A 22,871-nucleotide genomic window follows, 5' to 3' on the forward strand; every position below is an offset into this window, starting at 1 on the left:
TAGTCAAACTATCACTGACATCCTAATAGAGTTACTTCCTGGCAGTTTGGGAAATCACTGTCTATGGTGGTTGCTGAAAATGTCTATTTTAAATATTCATGTGTGATAGTAAGTGCAAGTTATTTGTATTTAGAATGACATCTATTTAAAAAACCCAATAAAAACACCAGCAAAATTGCAGTTTAGGAGTAATGCTGGTTATGTATGCCTGTCAACTTAGGACTCTTTGGGGGGAAGTGTTTCAAGATGTCTTAACTCAGGTGCACATTAATGCTTGTGAGAACAGTATTCTCTTTGGAATTGATCTTGAGTTTATCTGCTTTAACCTATTTCTCTGTATTTATATACAATATTGATTTTTCTAGCCTGATGTGCTTCAGGGCAATACAGGCCTATGTTAGAAACAAGCATGAGAAAAGTAAGCTTGGTGTAACTTCAGCTACATAAATCAAAATTATTTGCTGTTGGCACCATGTTACTGCTATCTCCTATTACCTATCAGTATAAAGAAGTATTTCTAGAAGTTGTCATTTTGATAAGGTTGTGTTCACTTAGAGTGTGGCTGACCAGTGAGGTTTTACTGGTCAGGTCGTAGGCTGTTAGAAAAGAAATGTAGGCTTCATCATCTTAGTTAACCACTTTTGTTCATGGTCATAGATTGTGTCCTCAGTTTCTGCTGTTAATTCTCAATGTTTCTGATGTTTGCCTTTCTTTCATGATTATATTATACAGCACAAAATAAAAATGCAGCATTTGTTTTAGATTGGGTAGTTTGCTCTTTTAGGCCAGTTCTCTTTTTAAATTCAGTTTTCCTTTTAGAAAGCGTCATACAGTGAGTGCTGAGAAAACGGCACTCCTATTTTGAGGGCCGTGCTGGGTAACAGGTACTTACTAAACTGAATTTCTTCAATTGAGGAATATGTTGCTGATGTACGTAGCCTACTTAAACCTAAGATTGTTTTCAGTACTATGCTGTCATAATCATTAAAAGAAGCAGGCTGTTCTTGCTTCAAGTTAGAACTAATTATTGCAAAAGACTTGATGTGATTTAAAAAGATCAGTTAAGTAATATGCATCTCAGCATTGCTAGGAATGTGTTTTACAGAATGGCTCACTTGAATCTTATTCACAAGTTTCTTTGGAAGAAGCATGAGTGGTAAAAACTGAAGTACAGATGTTCTTGATGCTATCTATCAGAAAGGCACAAGACTTGTACTGCAGCCATTTCTAGTAACCTTAAACTATTTAGTTGTGTCTGAATGTGACGTGAGCTTGTCCAAGAGGAGTTTATGAAAGCGAAAACCTATGAAAAGGGTTTTGTATTACTCAAGGAGCAAGAGCTATTTCTTGCAGTAGAACAAACTGGACCTGGATGACAGTCATCATTCAATCCCTCTGTAGAATGAGGAGAGGGGAAAGAAACTCTGTCCCTTTGAATGGAATTTTTTTTTCTTGTACCAGGAAGAGGCACGAAAGGGGCGGCGTGTATAGTAGCATCAGGTAAAGCTGACTAACATCTGATGTGGATTTACCATCTGAAAATGTATCCATTGCTTTCTTAAGTTGTGGGAAAGCAGATGAATGCCAAAGCAAATTTCTGTCTTGAAGGAGATGGGTAGAATTGGTGAAAGTAGCCTTATTTATAGAACATAAGATGCTACAGTTCTCTGCAGAAGAGGAAAGCAATGGATTTGACAGGATACAACACAACGAACTAACTGTAGGTAGACTTGATTATAATCATTTTTTGTTAGATTTGTGCTCTTATCAAATGGATGTGTGCTTTTAAAAAAAGTAATGGCAGTGAAATTAGATATTTTATATATTTTTAAAAAAAGTTAAAGTAGTTTGAAGTTTTGTGATTGAGGTATAGCTGTCTTCCATAATTCTGAGCATCTTTGCCTCTTCTTCATACTGTGAATCTGGCAGTGCTATGAGTAACTTAAATCAAGTGTCTTAAACTCTTCTCTTTTTTTAAATTTTCAGCCCTGATGACATTGGTACCTGTTGGTATATCCTGCTGTCTGGTTCAGTCTTCATTAAAGAGTCTATGTTTCTTCCAAGGAGCAGGTATGTCAGCTATTAATGCACTGCATTTTGTATTTAAATAGAAATCTTAACTAGTAGAGTATTTTTACAGTTACAAGGCAATGTGTTATGCTTAAGTACAGAAATACACACACAAATATACTCTTTCTATCTTGATTACCAGTGGTTTTATGTCCACAGCTAGAATTGAAAGCCTGTCATTGTGGATGCTATAGAAATATGCAAAGTGTCATGCAAATGTTGTCAGATTAAAAATAAAAACATGAAAAAAGACAAATGGAGTAAAGCACCAAGAAATCTGTTCCTGTAAGTTCTGTTCCTGGGTGTAAGTTATAGCAAAAGAAGTTCCGCCTCAACACAAGGGGGAACTTCTTTACTGTAAGGGTCACAAAGCACTAGAATGGGTTTCCCAGAGAGGTCGTGGAGTCTCCTTCTCTGGAGACTTTCAAGGCCTGTCTGGATGTGTTCCTCTGTGATCTTTGTTAGATAGCATTGCCCTGCTATGGCAAGGGAGTTGGACTTGATGATCTCCTTGGGTCCCTTCCAACCCCCGATATCCTGTGATCCTGTGAGTAATCAAACTTAAATCACAGGGTGCAGTAGAGCTCATAATGTTTTTCTCAAGCTTTACTTACCGTGCACATGTTGTTAGTGCATGTTTTAGCCTGTGTTTGTCAGTTTTTGGATACTTCTATTTGAATGTGCTTCACATAAATGCATTTGTAATGAAGAGTGGTATTTGATATGGAAGAGGATAAGTTTTGAGTGTGAAGCACTCCAACTTCATATTGCTGCTATAATAAATATTAATAATTTTGAGTTATGGAAAGAATGCAAATGACAGCAAGGATTTCAGGCTAAGGTGGAAGAACTTGATCGTTTTAGTGGCAGCAGAGCAGAACCATTCTAAAATGCTGGTTATATGCATATTCATTCAGATTACTATAAGAGGCTCCTTTGAAGTAAGTAGTGCATAATACAATTTGTGGCAGGCAGACAGAAAGAATGACCCATCTTTGTATGCTGTGATAAGAATGAAAGCACTAGAAACTTCCTTACAGTTTTGAATAGTTCGGAAACCACTACAGAGAGCTAGTGTTGGTTGGCATACAAACCATTAGGTTTTAAATCTGCCTTTCAGTGGGAGAGCAGTACTGGGCTTGGGACTTCCATTTGATCATGGTTGTGTGTTCTTGGCGTAAGCAGTTGCCTTCCATCTGTAAGAGGACAGGCACTGCTGATAGAATGATGCATTTGATGTACCATCAAACTGTATATGCCAAAGGTGCAAAACCAGTTATTGTAAAAAGTAGCACAACAGATTATAGGATCCCTGCTGCTGGCAGATGGAAGAAAATTGTCCCATATGTCATGCATGAACAGGCAATGCCAGAAAAAAACCTGGCAGAAAGTGTTGCCCTTAGATGCCAGAGGAAGGGATATGTGCCATTTGGATTAATATAGTGGTCATACAAAGTTTGTGGCAAGAATCTTCTATTCTTTTGCAATAAAGCAATTCTTTTGCCTCAGACTTTTTTTGAAACCTGATGAGAGGTGAGATTTAATAAGATAAACAATGAACTTGAGATTGTTCCAGGAAGAATGAACAGAAAATTACAGCTCTCATGACTCAAAGCAGACCATTTAAGGGCTGTTTGCCTGGAGAAATTCAGAAATGACATTTAGGACAATGCCTGAGATTTTAGTGAAAGACAAGTGTGCAATTTGGCACTTAAAAATAGCTTCATAGTTGTGGACAGAGTCAAGCAGGTGTCTTGAGAAGCAAATGTAAGAGAGGATTTGTTAATTAACAAAAGACATAAATCTGTGAAAACAAAATTAAGAATCCTTAATAATATACTATAGAGAGTACTTTGGGAAAGGAAGACCATACTCATTCTAGTGAGAGGTCTTGCCTTGGGAAACTGTAATGGTTAAGGGGTAGGTGAGTACCTTATTTCAGTTTAGGGCAAGGCTAATCAAGACTTTTACTTTGTGGAATAAACTACAATGCCTGGGTCTTGGGCTCATCCATAAATAAAACCTTGGGGAAAAATGAGAAGGCACCCAGGTTAACTTTCTGAATTGGAACACTGATGAGCAATAAATTATATTTGGGAAATATTTTTTTAACTTCTAAAATTTTGATTTTGAAGCCAAGGCTTGAGGAGATCAGAGTTTTTTATTTTTGCTTGGGCTGCCAGTGGATTGCTCACAAGGAAGTAGTACACTGCTCAGACTGAGTATAAAAAAACCTGATTAACAACAATACTAAGGTAAAATTCTACAGTGCTCTAGAAAAAAAGGAATGAGAACTCCTAAAAAGGCTACTGTCCAGAAAGAAGTAACTGACAGGGTATTATTTTGAAATGTAAAGAGTAGTGTCAAAAGTGGGCAAAAGGCAGCTTTTTGCCTGTTTGCTTAAACTGACTGTTTAAACACGCAGGAGGTAGTAATTTGAAGAGCCTTTTAAAGCATTCCATAATACGGGAATCTTGATATCTTACTGCTGTTCAGGTGAATTTGCTGTGCTTTAGCAAATGGAGCGTAGCCTGATGCATCACTAATGTCAGGTAACAAAAGGAGACACAAACATTGCCAGAGAGAGATCTGGCATCTTCTGTTGTCAAAAAACTGTCATTTGAATATATATATTGTAAGCTTATATTTAGACTATTTAAGCAAGGCTCTCATACAGTTTAATTCATTCTATCTTTGCCCACCTGGAAAGTCACTAGGAAATAATTTTGCAATGTGAAGCTTGTGACTAAGAGAACAGGTTAGAGCTGAGAAGTCAAAGTGATTCAGAAAATTCTCATTTCTCCAAGTTGTGTTTTTCTTTTTCCCAGAGCCTGGGGTACCTTCTTACCCCCAAGTATCTCACCATCCAAAACTAGTTGTTTCCTTACCTTAAAATTGTGCTTTTTTTGACAGACCACATGCACCTGCATGTGTACAGGTTCTTTGAGCTGCATCCATCTATACTAGTGGGACCTTGGGAGCTGATAGTGCTGCTCATGGGGTCACAGAATGTCAGGGGTTGGAAGGACCCAAAGAGATCATGGAGTTCAATGCTCCTGCCAGAACAGGACCATAATCTAGCTCAGGTCACAAAGGAACGCATCCATCCAGGCCTTGAAAGTCTCCAGAGAAGGAGACTCCACAACCTCCCTGGGCAGCCTATTCCAGTGTTCTGTGACCCTTGCAGTAAAGAAGTTCCCCTTGTGCTGAGGTGGGAACCTGTTGTGCTGCAGCTTACATCCATTGTTCCTTGTCCTATCCCAGGGAGCAGAGCCTGTCCCCCTCTTCCTGACACCCAGCTCTCAGATGTTTATAAACATTTATTAAATCCCCTCTCAGTCTTCCCTTTTCCAGGCTAAAAAGCCCCAGGTCTCTCAGCCTCTTCTAATAAGGCATGTGCTCCAGTCTCTTGTAGCCCTCTGCTGGACCTTCTCCAGCAGATCCCTATCCCTCTTAAACTGGGGAGCCCAAAACTGCTCAGACTGTGGGCTTTCCCTTGCGCATTCTCCTGGCATTCTTGTTCAGCTTCACAGCTGAGTAGTAGTTGGCCAAATGTAAAGCAAAAGATATGGTGCGCACGTGTGTCTGTCTTGTCTTGTCCCTCCCATCTTTAACTTTGTGGCTGTTTGCATGGGAGCCTATAAGGAACAGGATAGAGTCCTATCATCAGATTTGTAGCTGGAACTTGGAAGTGCTTCAGTACATTTGGCTGCATATACTCAGCGTATTATTTGTATTCGGGGCCTCTGTTAGCTAATTTAGTTGCACCAGTTTGGAATATCACATCCTCAGGCTGGCTGGTGGATAAGACTGGAAATGCTCTTCCATCATGTGTATGTCTCAAGTAAATATTTTTTTTAACTTTTAAATAATTGTTTTTATGTCTTTGATTCCATTTAAAATAATTGGGGGAGAATGAATGATGACTAGATTTGGCAGACAGATAATACATAGTTGAGGAAGAAGAGTATCTTTAAAACATAAAAGAAACAAACCTGAAAGCATATTAAATGACCACCCTTGATCTTTCCCACTCAAACCATTACAAAACAATAGTATAGCATTGCAAAAATAAGCAACTTTTGTAATATGTTATATGTAGAATCATAGAATCAGCCAGGTTGGAAGAGACCTCCAAGATCATCCAGTCCAACCTAGCACCCAGCTCTATCCATTCAACTAGACCATGGCACAAATGCCTCATCCAGTCTTTTTCTTGAACACCTCCAAGGACAGTGACTCCACCACCTCCCTGGGCTGCCCATTCCAATGCCAATCACTCTCTCTGTGAAGAACTTCCTCCTAACATCCAGCCTATACCCCCCCCAGCACAACTTGAGACTGTGTCCCCTTGTTCTGTTGCTGGTTGCCTGGCAGAAGAGACCAACCCCCACCTGGCTACAACCTCCCTTCAGGTAGTTGTAGACAGCAATGAAGTAGCTGCTAGTTGAAACAGATTGGAATGAGTAGCATAGCTGCCAATTGTTATGAAGTTATATAATGTACTGGGTGACTTGTAAAACTGCTTTTAACTGTCTACTTGACAAGTCTTTAATTGAAAACACTAAAAAGGTAGCAATACTGGAATACATTAAATCCTAAATCAAGTGACTTCCTTAGGAAACTTTTAACAGCTAAACAGTATCTGTTTTGTGAAAATAGCATGAGTATCATTTAATTTCCCTATAGTAATGTAGTTTAGCCATATTTGTTCTAATGCCAGGCCATCAGCTAGCAAATACTGTTCGTATGATAAGGCTGGATTTTATTAAGTGACTTTTATATTTTGAGTGCAGTTAAAATTCAGAGTTTACAGAATTTTTATTTGAACAATTAAAGCTTCCATATTTTTGGTGACAAAGTACAATTCAATCTTGTCTCCTATTTAATTTCTGTGAATTTCAGCGGTGACATTTATCACCACTCCCACCCCCCAGTATTTCTTTAATTTTCTCCTTCCACCACAACCACCAAATGAGCACTAATTAAGTGCCTTCATCATTTCCTCTGAGCATCTGTACCCTAAAGCAGTTCATATGAGGTTTATGTATGAGATCCAGAAAATAAATGAGCAGAAAATACAATTCCTTGAAGGTTGTCCTGACTCTACGGCTGTCAGTGACCACACAAAATTACAGAGATGTGACAGAGTCTCACAGTATCTTTTGGAATGGCCTCTAGCATCCCTAGCTCTTCTTTGTGCTCTTGCCACATTTTGCTTGGCATATTTGCTCAGGTTTTCGTATGAGGACTTTGCTCCTAGTATAAATTTTACAGTGGTCTTTCATCTTATTTGACTTGGAGCTGCACTGTAAGAACAGATCCTAGATCTCCCATAGCTAACCTCATTTCTTGCTTGCGGCCTTCATGACCAGAGGATGCAACAAAATACAGAATTGCTGGGCAGCTTTTCTCGGGCTGGTAGGCTCTGGTGCTTGGGTTTGTCTGCTTTTATCCTTGAATTCTTTCAAGACTCTTTGAGTGGAGTGTGCTATGATGCCAGCTTGCTGGATGCAAGGCTGGCTTTGTTCTTGTCTTTATTCCCTTATCCGTGCTCTTTACTCGTCTGTTTTTTTTCTCTCCTCAAAAGGGACATATCTATTTAAATATTGATAATTTAGCCCTCTGGTCTTTCCTATACTAAGACAACTTAATTAATGGAAACAATTGAAAAATTGCAAACTTGTGTGGAATGTGTTTAAAACAATAACAACGACTCAGTTTGTGCAGGAATGATTTGTCCTCAATTGTCTTCTGATTAAATGAAGTAAATGACTTCTCTCAGAAGGAAATTTGTTAGCAGTTCTGGAAGTTGTGTTTGTGTGTGTGTTGTTTTTAAATTGATATGTAATGCATGTTGAGTATAAGTTGTGGAACAGAGCTTTCTTGGCTGTGTACATGCATTTACATGTTTCTATGTATCCTGAAACATACTTCCTAATTTTTGTCATGTCCAAGACATACTATTTGGTGTGATTTATATATCTAATTGATGATGCTTTTATTTTGAATAAAGGACTGTAAAGATCTCTTCAGTCAAGAAAATGATTTTAATAGCTTTAATTACAAGGATAAAAGCCTTAAATCATTCTCTCAATGTATTACCCTAATATATTTGCAACTTACTGTTTATTAATAAGTCATTGCTGGCTGAAATGTAAGAGCTAATGGAACAAAGTCTGTTCTAAGTGAAAGTGACCAATATACACAGATACTGACATTAAACTTAGAATTTTGACTAAAGAGGGATATTTTTTTTTTTGTGTGTGCTCCATGAAGGAAATAGTTTGGCAGGAGCTTGGAACTAGATGATCTTTGAGGTCCCTTCCAACTTGAACCATTCTGTGATTCTATAATGACGCGTTTTAAGGGGACTCAAGAGTTGCATTGTATTTTTGAGAGTGCTGGATTAGTCATTTAAGCAATAGAGGGAGCTGATGAAGAGCCATGCTGATGTTATTGAGCACTTCCCCATTTTAGCATTTTGCTTTTGGCAAAGGATTTAGAGTGTCATGATAGGATACATCCATGGGATCTTTGTTTTATGGTTTCAGGTCTAAGAAATTACTTGAAAATGTACATTTAGGATTTAATTTGTGGTTTACCCTGGAACTCTTGGTCTTTGGGTGTGTTGTAGGTGGGTTTTAGGTGTGTAGTTTATTGGGGTTTTTTGGGGTATGTATTTGTTTGGCTTGGTTTTTTTTTGGGGGGTGGTGAATTTGTTTGGGGTATTTTGCTGCTAGCTGCTACTGGATGTTCCCATGACCTGTCTGTTAACTTTATTTGCGTATCCATTAGTGCTGTTCTGAAGCTGTTTGTGACTTCCCTTATAGTCTGAGGGAAAGGTGTATAGCCCCTGATGCTGTCTTATCTTTTCTGTTTTGAATGCCTTGGTTCAGCATTTCAGACTGAATTGAAACTGAAGCATGAAGGAGTGTGATTTTATGGTTTAATCAAGGAAATACTGAGATCATACACTGAAGAAAGAACTAGGAAGCAGTAGTGATGTCAGTCTGTTTGTGTACCCATTGTAAATTTCTAAAAAGCTGTTGAGGAAGTAACTGTAATTGCTCTGTCCCATCTGCATCTACCTGAAAGTCTATATGTCCTTTTGGATGGATATGTTTGCAAGCACAAAATCAAAATATGACACTGGATACAGCTGTGATTACTTTTTAAGGCTCAAACTCCCAAAGAAAATAAAATTTGCTAACAGGAGGGAAGATTATCTGGCCAGCTACCTTCAGTCTGCTCATCTCCTATTGGTATCATGGCCAGTGTTTTCAATGAAGCCTGCAGCTCACTGATGCCTTCTCCCTTGTGAGGTGCTTGAAGAGCTGGAGATGCCATGGTTCTGTCCCTGAACTCAGCTTCCTGAGGGCTGGCAAGCAGGGTGTATGTTCTAGGAAGATTTCAAGGTCTGTGAATCTGGGTTCCTTGCTTAGTCATACAGTCAACTCTGTAGCTGAATTAGCTGAGCCATAAATTACCAGGGCTGCATCTTGTCATGTCACCTGCTGTTACAGCAAAGCTCATGATGCAGAGCACATGCTACTTAGGCTAGTAATGGTGTCTTATACTGTCCTTACTGTTTGCAGAAATTGATGTATCTGACTTTTTTTTACTTTTTAAATGTGAATATTTAGCTGTAAAAAAATAAAATCATTAATTTGATATTTGCTTTATTCCACTCATCTTCTGTTCTGCTGAAACAGAAGAATTTGCATGGCTTTAAAACTCGACATCTTCCAAGTGTGCTGCTGGTATCTGAGGTGCTGGGGAAGAGAAGAGGACACAGTTCTGAAATGTTGAGTTAGTGGTGCCTGGCATTGTGCCTATCAAAACAATGATTTCAGTGCTACTGGAATTTTGTTCTTGCACACCTGATAAAATGTTAAAGAGACTTAATCTATTATGCTGACATCTTTTGAAAATAAAAATAGAAGTGTAGTGTAGTGGGGCTAGCGCTACCAGGCGTTCTTCCAAGTTTGTAACGAGGAGATGTGAAGGTAACAGTCAAGCAGAAAGTGTCAAATGACCTCAATAACTTCTAAGTGAGCCTGACTATTTCTGAACAACAGAAATGGATTCTGCAAGAGTAAATGTGTGAGAACAGGAACTAAATCAGCAGCATGTTCACTAAAAGGTGGAGACCTCTTTTTGGCAGTTGGACAAGCGCTTGTTGCTTATACATCTTACACTTTGTTTATTCGTTTACAGTTGTAGAACACATTTTGCAAGGGTATCTTGAATGTGTCTGTGTGGTATTACTGAGATTTTTGCAAACTACTGATTGAGGTCATGTGTCTAGCCCTCCATGTGAGTGAATTGGTTATATTGAATGAGCTGGGCAGGTCAGTGGTGGTGGAAGATGTATGGTCTTATTTTACTGTTAAAAGCCTACACGACGTGTCAAATCATTCATTTTTAAAATACTTTTATTATGGCAGTTTCTAAAACCTTAATTATGAAAGTCTATAGGGGAATTCAAGCTCATTATACATTTTCAAAGGTAATAGAAAACATTCTTCATTTAGGGTTTAGTATCTAAAGGCTTTGTGTGAAGTTAGAAAAATGTCCTTTTGTTTCAATTAATTTTATGCATGTTAATAAACCAAACTGTGCTCAAACAAGGTCTTGTCTCTTTAGTAATGTTTTCCTACTGTGTCTTATTCTTTGAGACCATTATGTAGATATTGTGATGTCACAGTGCTAGTACTCCATGGCAACAAAGACAGCATTAAGAGGAGCCATAAGCAAAGCTGATTGTATTCAAAGTATATATTAAAAAAAATAAAATTGAATAATAAGAAAAATTAGGTTAGGAAAAAAACTTTTGTCTTTGAATGTTTTCCAAGATAAAATGAAAGCATCCTTATTTCATTTTTAAATTAGAAAACTTTTTTTCCAAAGGAAGACTTTTCTGTCAGCTACAATGTTGAAGTGCTGCAACAAGCTAAATTTTGTCACCAATACTATTGCTCACCGTCCCTGGAGGTGTTCCAGAAAAGCCTGGATGAGGCACTTAGGGCCATGGTCTAGTTGACTGGGTAGGGCTGTGTGGTAGGTTGGGCTGGATGACCTTGGAGGTCTCTTCCAACCTGGTTGATTCTATGGTTCTGTGATTTTTTTGCTTCTCTTTCTCTATTTATAAATATTTTAATGCAGTGTATAAACACAGATTTTGAATTCCACAGGAAATGTCATAAACATTTCTTCTTGTGTAGTCCATAAGCAAGGGTTGTATGAACCTTAAGTGGTCTTCTGATATGAAAATTATTCAGAATCCCTGGCTGCCATAAAGACCCTGAGTATCTGTCCTTATGAAACAAATTGCTGTTCTTTACAGAACTTCTTCAGGCTGAGGTTTTGACCATATTTCTGCTTTAGTTGTAAGATGACACAATAAAAAGATAAAGTGAGAACTAACAAAATTGGAACTTTATTTATTTTAGTTAAACCAGTGAAGCTCCCTTCCATACTCAGCCTTATAACTAGGTAAAATTTCAAAATTCAAAACAGTAGTCAGTATGAAGAGAAAAAGGTGCAAAGTCTATCAGACATGTTTTAGGGATTGACTGAAGGGACTTCCTCTGAAAGGAAAGCTCCATAATTCAGCTAATTGTGAAGTATTCTCTGTGGGTTTTCAGGAACTTCTTCTGAAGGGTTTTCAGTAGTCAGCTATAAATTACCAGATTAATGCAACCTGTGATCTGAATTGTATTTGCATAAGAAATGAAGAAATCCATATGTGGATTATGTAGATAAAATACTGTAGTCTGCCATCTGTAAGGGTGGTAACTGAGCTGAAGCAGGTTAGTAAAGTGTTCAGATGCAGGTGAAATTGTGTCACACATCTTTAGCAGGAATGAAGACATTAATATAAATGTACTTCTCTTAATTTTTAGTGTCCTGCAGACAGACTGGTGCTACTCATAAAGCATTTTCTATCTGATGTACTAGATTCTTCCTGCCTTTACAGCCTCCTACTGCAGTCCCTGAATTATTGTCCTTGACACCATGTTTCTGTTCCCACAGGCAACTCCTCAAACTAGGAGCTGCAGTGATGTTCCAGGCTTTGTTTTGCTTCTTCTGAAAACCCTGTGCTTTTATATATATATATATATTGTGTGGCATGTAGTTAGCTGTGATGTGCCAAGTGAGTTCCTTCCCTGACACATGAGCTGTTGTATCTGAGACTGTAAACATCTAAGCTATCACATGACACTGGATAAGTCTAATCATCCTGATCCATGGTCTGTAGTGAGCTCATGTCACCAGGATTTGCAAACAGTGACAGGTCCACAAATGCCTCTTCAACTCACATTCCAGTTGCCAGCATTGCAGTTTTCTTTTCATCTATAAAAGCAGTTGCATGTTCACGATGAAAAAAACCCCACAAAGCCAACAAGAGACAGAAAATGGCAGCTATAAATATAACACTGTGAATGATGCAAGTATAACATTGTGAATTATGCAAAACCCCCCTACTGATGATTTTGCTATGCACATGACTATCACATTTTAAAATAAAATGTAATGCAAGTCAAAGGACAGGCACTGATTCAGGTGAGAATTTGAGAAGTTGGCTTATCATACAGATCACATTTTCTGATAAAGATCTTCTCTCCTTCAGCTGACAAACATTTGCTTTCATAATTTGCAGTCTTAAGCTTTAAGCATAGGGAAACCTGCTGCTACCTTCCCTTCTTGCATCCTCCCCACTGGTGGGCTGTTCATGTTAGAGCTGATCTGCATGCATGAGGGGTTCTGTATTTTTTTTTTCTGAGGGGTCAGAAAGTGGCCATGCCAATTCTAGTTTTCATCAGAGCACTGAAGAGTTCCCCTGCGGATTCCTTGTACATGTATCCGCACTTCTAAGTTGTAACCCATTTCTCCATCCTTGGCCAGGGTGAACTGGTTGGAAGAACAGGCTGTGGTTCACATCAAATTCATGTGAAATCCAACTGAACCTGGTTAAAATAAGACGTTAAGAGGAGTGTATGTTTTCAGTTTTAATCTGGATGTACTGAAATAAAACCTGGTGGCTTTTAATTAAAAAAAGTTACAGGAGAGGAGGAAACTTGATTGAGTGAATCCCTTGTTATGCCCCTAAGTGGTAGATAAATCTGCCCTGCTCTTCCCAACCCCCTACCCCCCCCCCCCCCCCCCCTTTCTTTTTTAATAATTAAAAAAAAACAAAGTTAAAAAGTTTTGTGTTCACATCTGCTGCATACGGGTGTGTAATATTTCATTCAGGAATTCAGTGTGACTGACTTGCTTTAGAACTAAATTTAAGGCATTTTGGCATTGTTGCAAGTTAGATTTTCAAGATTTGACTTTGGGATTTGGCAGGGAGCAATCATTGGGATTTGCCAGAGAGCATTCTGCTCGTTTTTGCTTCTGTATCATCAGAGAATAATTGATGCAGTGATGGAAAGCAGCTGCTGGTCATGGCTGAGGTCATGGTGCTGGTATGAGGAAGCAGCACCATGCGGCACATAAAGGCAGGGCTTGCAGCTCATCTGTGCTCAGAGTTTGAGAAGTGAAGCTTAGAGGGAGGATGGGAGCTGCAGTAGGAAGCACTTTAGTGTAAACAGCAATGGTAGTAACAGCATTTGCAGGGTAGATGCTGTATAAAAGTCAATGAGGACTCTTTGGCTTGCATAAACTCAAATTCCAAATATGCTTAACAATACCTGTTCTGTGTTTCAGATCAGTAGTTTTCCATGATTCTTCTAAATGTAGATGGCAACTGAAGAAATGTGAGTTTGGAAGGATTGGGGTTATGTTACTCAAATGCATGATAAAAACTGATCTTACATGGAATTTATTTCCTTGAGAAATAAATAAGAAAATAGATTATGCCTTTTGACTTGGATAAATCAATTAAAAAAATAGGATTGTTTAGACTGGAAAAGACTTTCAAGATCAGTCCAATTGTTAGCTTAAGAGGACCAAGTCCAATGCTAAACAGTATCCCTGAACACCAGGAGTACCCATCTTCCAAATACCAGTAGGGATGATGATTCAGTGATTTCCCTGGGCAGTCCATTCTAGTGCCTGACTTTCAGTGAAGGAAGTCAGACAATTAAATAGACTTCATTCTGAACCAGCAGCTTCGTTCAGAATTCTATATTTGCAAATATATTAAATGGTAACAGTGTTTTACACTTAAAAATATGTACTATATAGATGACCACACTTTGTGAAGTGTTCCTTGGGAGACTTAGATGCTGCTTTACTAATTCTTACAATTAATTTGTGAGTTAATTATTGTTTTCAGCTAGAGTAAGGTGGTGAATATCAAAAGAAATGAGTTAACATAACATTATAGGGGAAAACGTACATTTTTATATGTCCTTTTGGAAAAACACTTGTCACTAGTGAAACTTGTTTTTCTGTGAGTGATCTTAGATCCTTAAGAGGCAGGAAAAAAAGGGCTTCTTTCTAAAAAAACCTTTTTCTTGTTGCCAGTGGAGTTTTCTGTAGGTTCTGCATTGCTTTTGATGAATGCGTTTATATTCTGGTGCTGAGAAATAACTTTCCATTTGGGAGCTGGCTGATGTGGAAACAGAAATGTGGAGGCCCAGGGCAAGGGGACAAGGCTGAATGCTGATAGGAATGATGTTCCCTTTTCAGTAGCTGTTGCCTTTCCTGCAAGCTTTGAAAAGAGCATCTGTATGTGTGTGTACGAGTATGGCTGGGGACTCAGGGAAATGGATGGGTCGTGTCTGGAGAAAACTGCATTATCCTCCAGTGTCATGGTGCTAATAGAAAGGATAAAATGAATTACCTCAATACCTGAAAGTTTTTGGCTGTCTCTATGTGTAAGTGCTTACAAAAATTAATGCATTGCTTGTATATTTTTAGTTGCTTCATTAACTGAGGTTAGCTGTGTTGTTTTATTAGTATATCTAATACGTTTGGAGGGGAATAAATACAGACAGTGATCTAAAATTAATCTCACTTTGCTGTTAGCTACTGACATATTTGCAGTAATTATAGTTTTATAAATGCAAACAGTTTTTTAATGAAAAATCTTAAGTGTGAACTTGGGAAAGATGGCAGCTGTGAACTGCTGTGTATTGTGAACTGTTCTTCAGTCAGTGGTGTGTGTTTGGAGTATAATGTATTATGAGATATGTAGTAAGATACACTTAGCAAGAACTGTCAGATACAGACAGTGTAAACTATTTTAGAATGCATTAGAAGGGAAATGATGTTGTGAATAGTGATATATTTAATGGCTGCTTGTAATACACACTAGGCAAAAGATTTTTGTATTCTTTCTTTACCTTTAATGAGTTTATTTGGAGATAATGCTTTTGAATAGCCAGGAAATTATGTTTTTTGTCAATTGCTTCAGGGAATGTTGTAGTTAGAGGCCTTGGGGAGAATCATAGAATCAACCAGCTTGGAAGAGACCTCCAAGATTATCCAGTCCAACCTAGCATCCAGCCTTATGCAGTCAACTAGACCATCCAGTCTTTTCTTGAACACCTCCAGGGATGGCAACTCCACCACCTCCCTGGGCAGCCCATTCCAATGCCAATCACTCTCTCTGGGAAGAACTTCCTCCTAGCATCCAGCCTAGACCTCACCCGGCACAACTTGAGACTGTGTCCCCTTGTTCTGTTGCTGGTTGCCTGAGAGAAGAGACTAACCCCTGCTTGGCCACAGCCTCCCTTCATTCATTTAGAAAATTGCTACTGTAAAGTGGATACCTACAAAAATACTCCCCTTCAAAAAAATTCCTTAAGTTTGTTTTAAGTAGATTTATACTCACGTCATGCATTCAGTAGCATGATGGGGAGTAATTGTAACTGTGGTAGAAAAGGACTTCAGAAGTGAAATTGCCTCTAGGACAGCTACTGTGGAGAGCATCTGTGAAGTTTAATACTCAGGGAATCTCAAGTCAGAGTTTGTAGTAGCAGGGAAATAAAGTGTTGGAAAAGCTGCTGCAAAAGAAGGTTCTTTGGGGAATGTGGGAGAGACAGTAATATCCTAACTAGACAACCATCTGGTTATTTAAATAGTAGTAACCTCTAAATCCCATGTTTGCAGCCACCACTGTAAAGATAAGTTTGAACTGCCTTAGCCTCCTTTGCAAAAAACATCACCAATATAGAGAAAATACTTGCAAAATTTGGGTTCTCTTGGACATTTTTGCTGACAATAGTTCAAAACAAGCTGTTTTTAAGAGCTGAAATGAATAAGGCTTAGATAGAAGAAATTTTATCTTGATATATAAACATAATTTTGATTGTAATTATTAAGGCATTATACAATACAATCAAACTGTGTTCTTTATTTTAAACCTTAAGCTGCATTGTGAAGTCTCCTCCACAGGTTCATTTCATATTACAATGACAGAAGGAATAAATTTGTCAAATCCCTAGTCCATTGAAACCTGCCAGTAAGGCTCTCTGTGTCTTACTTCAGTTGGCCAGTGCTTATGTTGGCTGTTTTTTGTGATCAATGTTGGTAGTCAAACTCTTATCTATAGGAAGTCTATCATCAGAAAAAGAACAGCGTCTAGCAAAAGTTAATGAAATAGAGTTGGTGTTATGAAGGTGATCCATCAGCCCTTCCATTAAAGGGCTTTATTTTCTGTATGATACCTAGCATCCTTCAAGCCAGTTTGCATGCCAGCTTGTGGTGGTCTCTTGTATGAGGTTCCTCTCCTGGTATTTTACCAAAGCCTTTACAGCTTGGGCTTTTTTGATCAGCTCAGTAAACAGGCTGCATTATGTGTCATGTGTTTGCTTCTTTTTACTGCTTGCTAGGCATTTCAGGTAGGAAAGCATGCCACTGGAGTTCTTCCTTTGGTGTTCTTTAATGTTTTGCTTCTTTGAGAACCTCCAACAGGTAAATTCTGATAAAACTTGCTGACTTCAATGTCAGTCTTCTGAGTTGAAACAGTGGAATTCATTGCTTCAGCTGTTTTCCAAAGTTGCATGCCAACAGGTGTTTGTGTGGCTCTTTGCAGGTATCCAAGTGTGGTTCTGCAATAGATGGTACACGATACTGTGATAGATGTTCTAGCACCAAGATGGAAGTTTCTGAAATGTCTGGACATAATGGACAAATAATTTTAGTTTTGTTTTGTTGTTTTTTTTTTTTTAGTTATAACCTGCTGGAGTTATCCCATACATCAGTACAGGTTCTTAAGTTAAAGGAAAGTAACTGTTTTAAATAATAATAAAAATGAACCTTTAATCTGCTGTCAGTCTCAAACCTCATCTTTTGGACAGTTTGATACTGACAGCAGATTAAGTTTTTGGTTTTGGTGTTTTTTGTTGTGTTTTTTTTTGGTTGGTTGTTTTAATGATCAGTTACAGGCACTCTGAGGGTGGCAGAGCAGAGGAACAGGCTGCCCAGAGAGGTTGTGGAGTCTGTCTCTGGAGACATGTTCCTGAATGTGCCCCTGTGTGATTTACTCCAGATGCTAGATGCTGTTCCAGTAGAGAGTTTAGACTAAATGGCTTCAGAGATCCCTTCCAACTGCTACCATTGTATGCTTTTCTGTTTCACTGTCTGTCGTGATAATGATTTTGCTGTCATAGGAATCTAGTAATACAATGATGGAGTTATTTTGCAGTGAGAACCAGTGTGTAACTCTGAGCTGAAATCAAGACTTTTCTTTATAGTAGTTTAGTGTGTGCCTTCCGTCTTAATATGTCAACTACCTGTTCCTTTGTGCTGAAAGGTAAAAATCCAAACAACTTCTTCAAGAACAGAAAAGCACATCCAAGACACAGCTTTTTCTTTTTGCTGTATTTGATAAAGCTTGAAACCACAGGCAGAAGTTCAAAGCTGATACTTAACAGGCAACACTTGTGGAAGAGAACTGGAGGGAAAAAGTGTATGTGCATTTGGGGTTGAAACTTGGCTGCAAGGCTAGAAAATGGGTTAGCAAAAAATACAGCAGTAGTGTCTTGTAGACCAAAACCAGTGGTTGCAAAGAGAGGGGAATAAGTGTGTCACAAGTATAGATTATCTTTGACTGAAGATCACAAGGCACTTCAGACTGCAAATTCACTCTAATTTCTCAAGTAGGAATATTTCTGTGTTTGTTTTCAGTTAAAATATCAAATAAGTTGACTTCCTCATCATCATTTCTGCATTGTTGCTTTTCAATCAATGAGTTGATTTACTTGCTCCTTCCTCTCCCCTTCCTCTTCTATTTTTTTAAGGAAGAAGTGCATATACAGATCAGATTAATGGCTAAGAAAATAAGTTTGACATTTTGCAGCAATGTAATGGAGCAAGATAATAGTTTTGTTTTCTGGTATCTTTATAAGTGTAGTGTAACATTCAAGATGACATTGTGGTTTTGTTGCTGGACTACAGGAGGAAGCATGTGTTTGTCTCTAGGAAAATATGCGTTTCATCGAGACTTCTTTACTGAATATTTCTTTTCATGAGGCTTAGTATTCTGGAATTTTTTTTTCTACTGTAGCAGTCCCCTGTACCGTTAAATGTGATTACTTTGAATAAGCACAGCTGGTATTTCAATATCTGACTGCCTTCTTTTTGAGCTATATGCGTGCTCTTGTCAAGAGATTAGCCTTTAGGGTGGCAAGTGAAATGGCTCATTTCTACCAACCACCTGGCAGGACAGGGGAATAGATATTATAAACTCTCTAGGTATACTGTTCCAAGTACTGTATGAACTGCTTCAGTCTGCTTGTTACAAAATAAAACTTGAAAAGTTACTTGCCACAAACACCATAGCTTAAGCATGTCACCATGGCTGTGCATTACATGATTCGGTAGCCTTTGAGTTTTACGATTTGGCTGGGTTTAGTTTGGTTTTTTTTGTGAACTTATTTAACAGCTCTTGCATTGTGAGCTTCAGATGGGAAGGGTTCCCATGCCTGTTGCACGACGTCAGGTTGAAGAAGGGTTAAATAGTTACTTTGGCTCTTATCAAACTTTAGGGCAGGCTTGTTACAGCAGGCTGTGAAAGGGATCCTGAAGTTCCAACCATTTTGCCACTTGTTCTGTTCTCCAGTGATAGCAAAGATCTGCATTTAGCCTGCAAGCTTAAATATGAACTACCCTGAGTGGAAAGCACACACCTCAGAACCAAACTTTAGCTGATTGTCTCTTCTTCCACTCTAACAGCATATGATTAAGGAACTAACCATAAAGGTCTTGAATTTCACTGAATTATGTACTGGTTCTCTGAGCTCCACCTTTACTGCTGCAATTTCAAGGATTCTTTGCAGTTAAGCCTGCAGACACATGCATCGCATATAGACAGAGGACTTCAGAAACCAAAACTAAAAGAGTTTTCTATTTTATTTGACAGGAAGCACAATAGTATCATGATTAATTACTGCACTAAGGTGAGAATGTCAGGAAAGGCAGAACAACCTTTTGTCCTCATCTATTCAGTTTGCTCACAGTCAACATCCATATTTTATTAATTTATTTTAAGTGAAAAAAGTGCTAATTGAAGTCGATCAGCCTTTTCATTCTTTCCTTGGTATGCTGGTTAGATTTCTTTGTAGAAATGCAGATAGCTTAAGTAACTTAATACTGTAATGTCAGAAGATACTAGATGAAACTCTAATGTAGTTCAGAATCAACCATGCATCCTCAGTAGACAGGACTTGATTGATGTTTTAGTGTTAAGAAAATTATTTAGCATCTAAATTGCAGTATGTAAATATAATACTATGTGAAGACAAAATATACAGCTCATGGGATCCTTGGGTATCAGTTGTCAAAGGATATATGCATGAAGTTTGTCTTGTGCAGAGGTATGCCATGTACACTTTTATATGCATTACAATATCTGAAGATGTAAGTATGATTATTTTATAGCTCTGATTGTTGTTCTGATTGAAGTATTTTTGTCCTTCAGTTTTGGCAAGCGTTCAGCGGGGAGCTTCAGGCGTGGCTGTGAATGCATTGTTTTAGAGCCGTCTGAAATGATTGTGGTAAGAGTAATTTTTTTGTTCAGTTGCTTTCAAATGTTACAAACCAGCTTGGAAACACTTCAAACTCCCACTAAAACGTAGAGTTTTATGCTTTGTACATAGCCTTCTAATAAATCTAAGTTGTCATATGTAGTTTTCTTGCTATTCTTTGTACACATATTTTGATAAAGGCATCTTTTGTAATGTTGTTACATTTCCTTTTGCAGATCTCTAGTAAAACTGAAGTTTTCTTGTGCTAGCAGAGCAGTAGAGCAGTTATGGGTTGTTTTTTGGTTTTGATAGTTGTTATGTTGTGTGGGTTTTAAGCTGCATAGATAAGCACATATGCTTAAAAGTATTGATTTCAGGTTAGCTTTAAAGTAATTCATGTTTTGTTGAGTTGAAATTATTCTCAACTATCTGAGCTTTTAAGAAGCAGTTAAAATATTTTGAAGATCTATTGACTTATCTGGTATCTACTGTAGTCCAGGGGCAGAAGACCACTGTCTGAGAGCTCATAGGCTCAAAAGTTTTCAGTTGCCCCTTCAGGGTGCATCTTCTGAACAAATGCACGATCAGTAGGCTAAGTACTTGTCTTTTTTCCTCTCTGCTACTCAGCGACCAGTTCATGATACAGATGTGACAACTATCTAAGCCATGTATAGATAACTCATATTTAAACTATCATCTGTGACTCTTTTTTCTTAAAAAGTGACAGTTCCTGTAAAACTTGCACAAGCTGAGGAAATTGTGGTACAGCTTTAGGCTTGTAGAAGAGATTAGGTTACTTATTTAAAGCAGATTGATAAACATGGTAGCTTTTTAATTTACCTTCATAAAAGTGCAGGGATGCTGCTGTGGGGTTTAAGCTTTTTGAAATTTCACTGCAAACAGATAAAAACTATTGCATAGTGGTAGCTCTTTCTGTCAGATGTTTGATAGATCTTTCTCTTCCAACTCTAATCAAGAAAATCATCTCATGAAGTTAATACAATATAGCAGAAGCAGAGGACAACATGAGAAATGCCAGCTGTTTTCTTGCTATCTCTAACTAAAACTCTCTGTAGCTTTGTAAAGGGCAGTTCTCAAAAATCACCCTGTTTTGCCTCCTCGTTTGTCCTTGTGTTAGGCTCCTGGTTTGTCTGAACAGTTTGTGTAACTCACATCTGACCACAAACTCAGGAAACAGTTTGTTGTGCCAGGTTTGTTCTCCAGAGGTATATACACTTCAGTTGGTAGCTCTGCGGATCTTTCTTCTGTGCATTCTTTGAGTTATAAGGAAAACTAATATAAAGATAGATTTTTATATATGTAAAAAATTAGGACAGCTGAAACAACATTTAAATCCAGCCTTTCAAAATAATACCTGTACCCTGAACAGAAGAAATCCCACTGCCAGATTTCTTGGCATGGTAACTTTCATTCACAGGGCCTCGGGAGGGAGGAGTGAGAGAGGTTTAGGATGCAAATGTGACAGTGTGAGATGTGAAATACATAGTGGTGAAGGGTGTTACCAGCCCTTCCTGGTGAACCAGGAACTCTGCTCATCCTCTTGTGTTAGTATACTGAGAGCTGTATTCAGTGTTGTGAGCACAGTAATTTGTAACACTTCTGACACACATATGCTGCAAATTCCTAGGAGCATTTTTTCTAGTATTTCTTTTTGGTGTTGAAAAATATGGAGGAACCTTGCAAGATGTCCCAGGCTCTTCTCTATGTCTTCAGAATTACTTTTTATCTCCGGAGAATGGAACCGATGAGGAGTTAACGGAGTCCCCATATATAGCCATTACTGAAAGTTGTGTGTTTATCTGTGTGGTTTGTTTAACTCTTCCCCTACCACCACACAGTGCTTGAGTAAGGTTTCTATTAGTAGGGTGAACACAGAAGACATGTTGATTTTCAGCCAAATGACTCTAGAAGTATTGTTATCTTTCAGGAAAGCCAGAATTCACAGTTCAAATATTTTTGTTGAGTATATGGTTGTGCAGTAATTTAGGACTATGAACTTTGAAGACTCTTTGTATTAGAAAGTACCTAACAGGTGATTTTTATTCTTCCTGTTGCTATTTTGCAATTATTTGCTTCTATGCCATCCAGAGGGACCTGGACAGGCTGGAGAGGTGGGCTTAGGCCAGCCTCATGAAATTCAGCAAGGTCAAGTGTAAGGTCCCACAGCTGGGTTGGTGCAGTCCCAAGCACAAATACAGAGTGGGTGGTAAACGGCTGGAGCACAGTCCTGAGGAAAAGGACCTGGGGTTCTGGCATGATCAAAAGCTCAACATGAGCTGGCAGTGTGCATGTGCAGCCAAGATAGCCAACCCTGTCCTGGGCTGCATCAAGAGAAGCATGGCCAGCAGGGCAAGGGAGGGGATTCTCTCCCTTTACTCTGCTCTCATGACACCCCACCTGGAGTACTGTGTGCAGTTCTGGAGCCCCCAACACAAGAAGGACATGGAACTGTTGCAGTGAGTCCAGAGGAGGGCCACGAAGATGATCAGAGGGCTGCAGCACCTCTGCTATGAGGATAGGTTACAAGAGCTGGGGCTCTTCAGCCTGGAGAAGAGAAGGCGTCGAGGAGACCTTATAGAGGCCTTCCAGTATCTGAAGGAGGCCTACAGGAAGGCTGTGGAGGGACTATTGACAAGGTCTGGTAATGACAGGACAAGGGGTAATGGGGTTAAACTGGCAGAGGGGAGATTCAAATTAGACATTAGGAAAGGGTTCTTCACAGTGAGGGTGGTGAGACATTGGAGCAGGTTGTCCAGGGAGGTTGTGGCTGCTCCGTCTCTGAAGGTGTACTAGGCCAAGTTGGATGAGGCCTTGAGCGACCTGTTCTAGTGGGAGATGTCCCTGCCTGTGGTGGGG

At 38.7% G+C, this 22,871-nt stretch overlaps 1 protein-coding gene across 8 annotated transcripts in view; it reads left to right on the plus strand.

The window, feature by feature from the left end:
* RAPGEF2 (Rap guanine nucleotide exchange factor 2) overlaps positions 1–22,871 on the plus strand; it is a 195,349-nt gene that overhangs the window by 85,376 nt on the left and 87,102 nt on the right. For all 8 annotated transcript variants that reach the window (XM_064148732.1, XM_064148730.1, XM_064148736.1 and 5 more), the window contains 2 exons: positions 1,987–2,070; positions 19,949–20,024. In XM_064148732.1, coding sequence (XP_064004802.1) covers positions 1,987–2,070; positions 19,949–20,024 — 160 coding nt within the window. The remainder of the gene's footprint in view (positions 1–1,986; positions 2,071–19,948; positions 20,025–22,871) is intronic.

The sequence above is a fragment of the Pogoniulus pusillus genome, chromosome 9 (assembly GCF_015220805.1).
Source record: "Pogoniulus pusillus isolate bPogPus1 chromosome 9, bPogPus1.pri, whole genome shotgun sequence".
In the NCBI taxonomy this organism is placed as follows: domain Eukaryota; kingdom Metazoa; phylum Chordata; class Aves; order Piciformes; family Lybiidae; genus Pogoniulus; species Pogoniulus pusillus.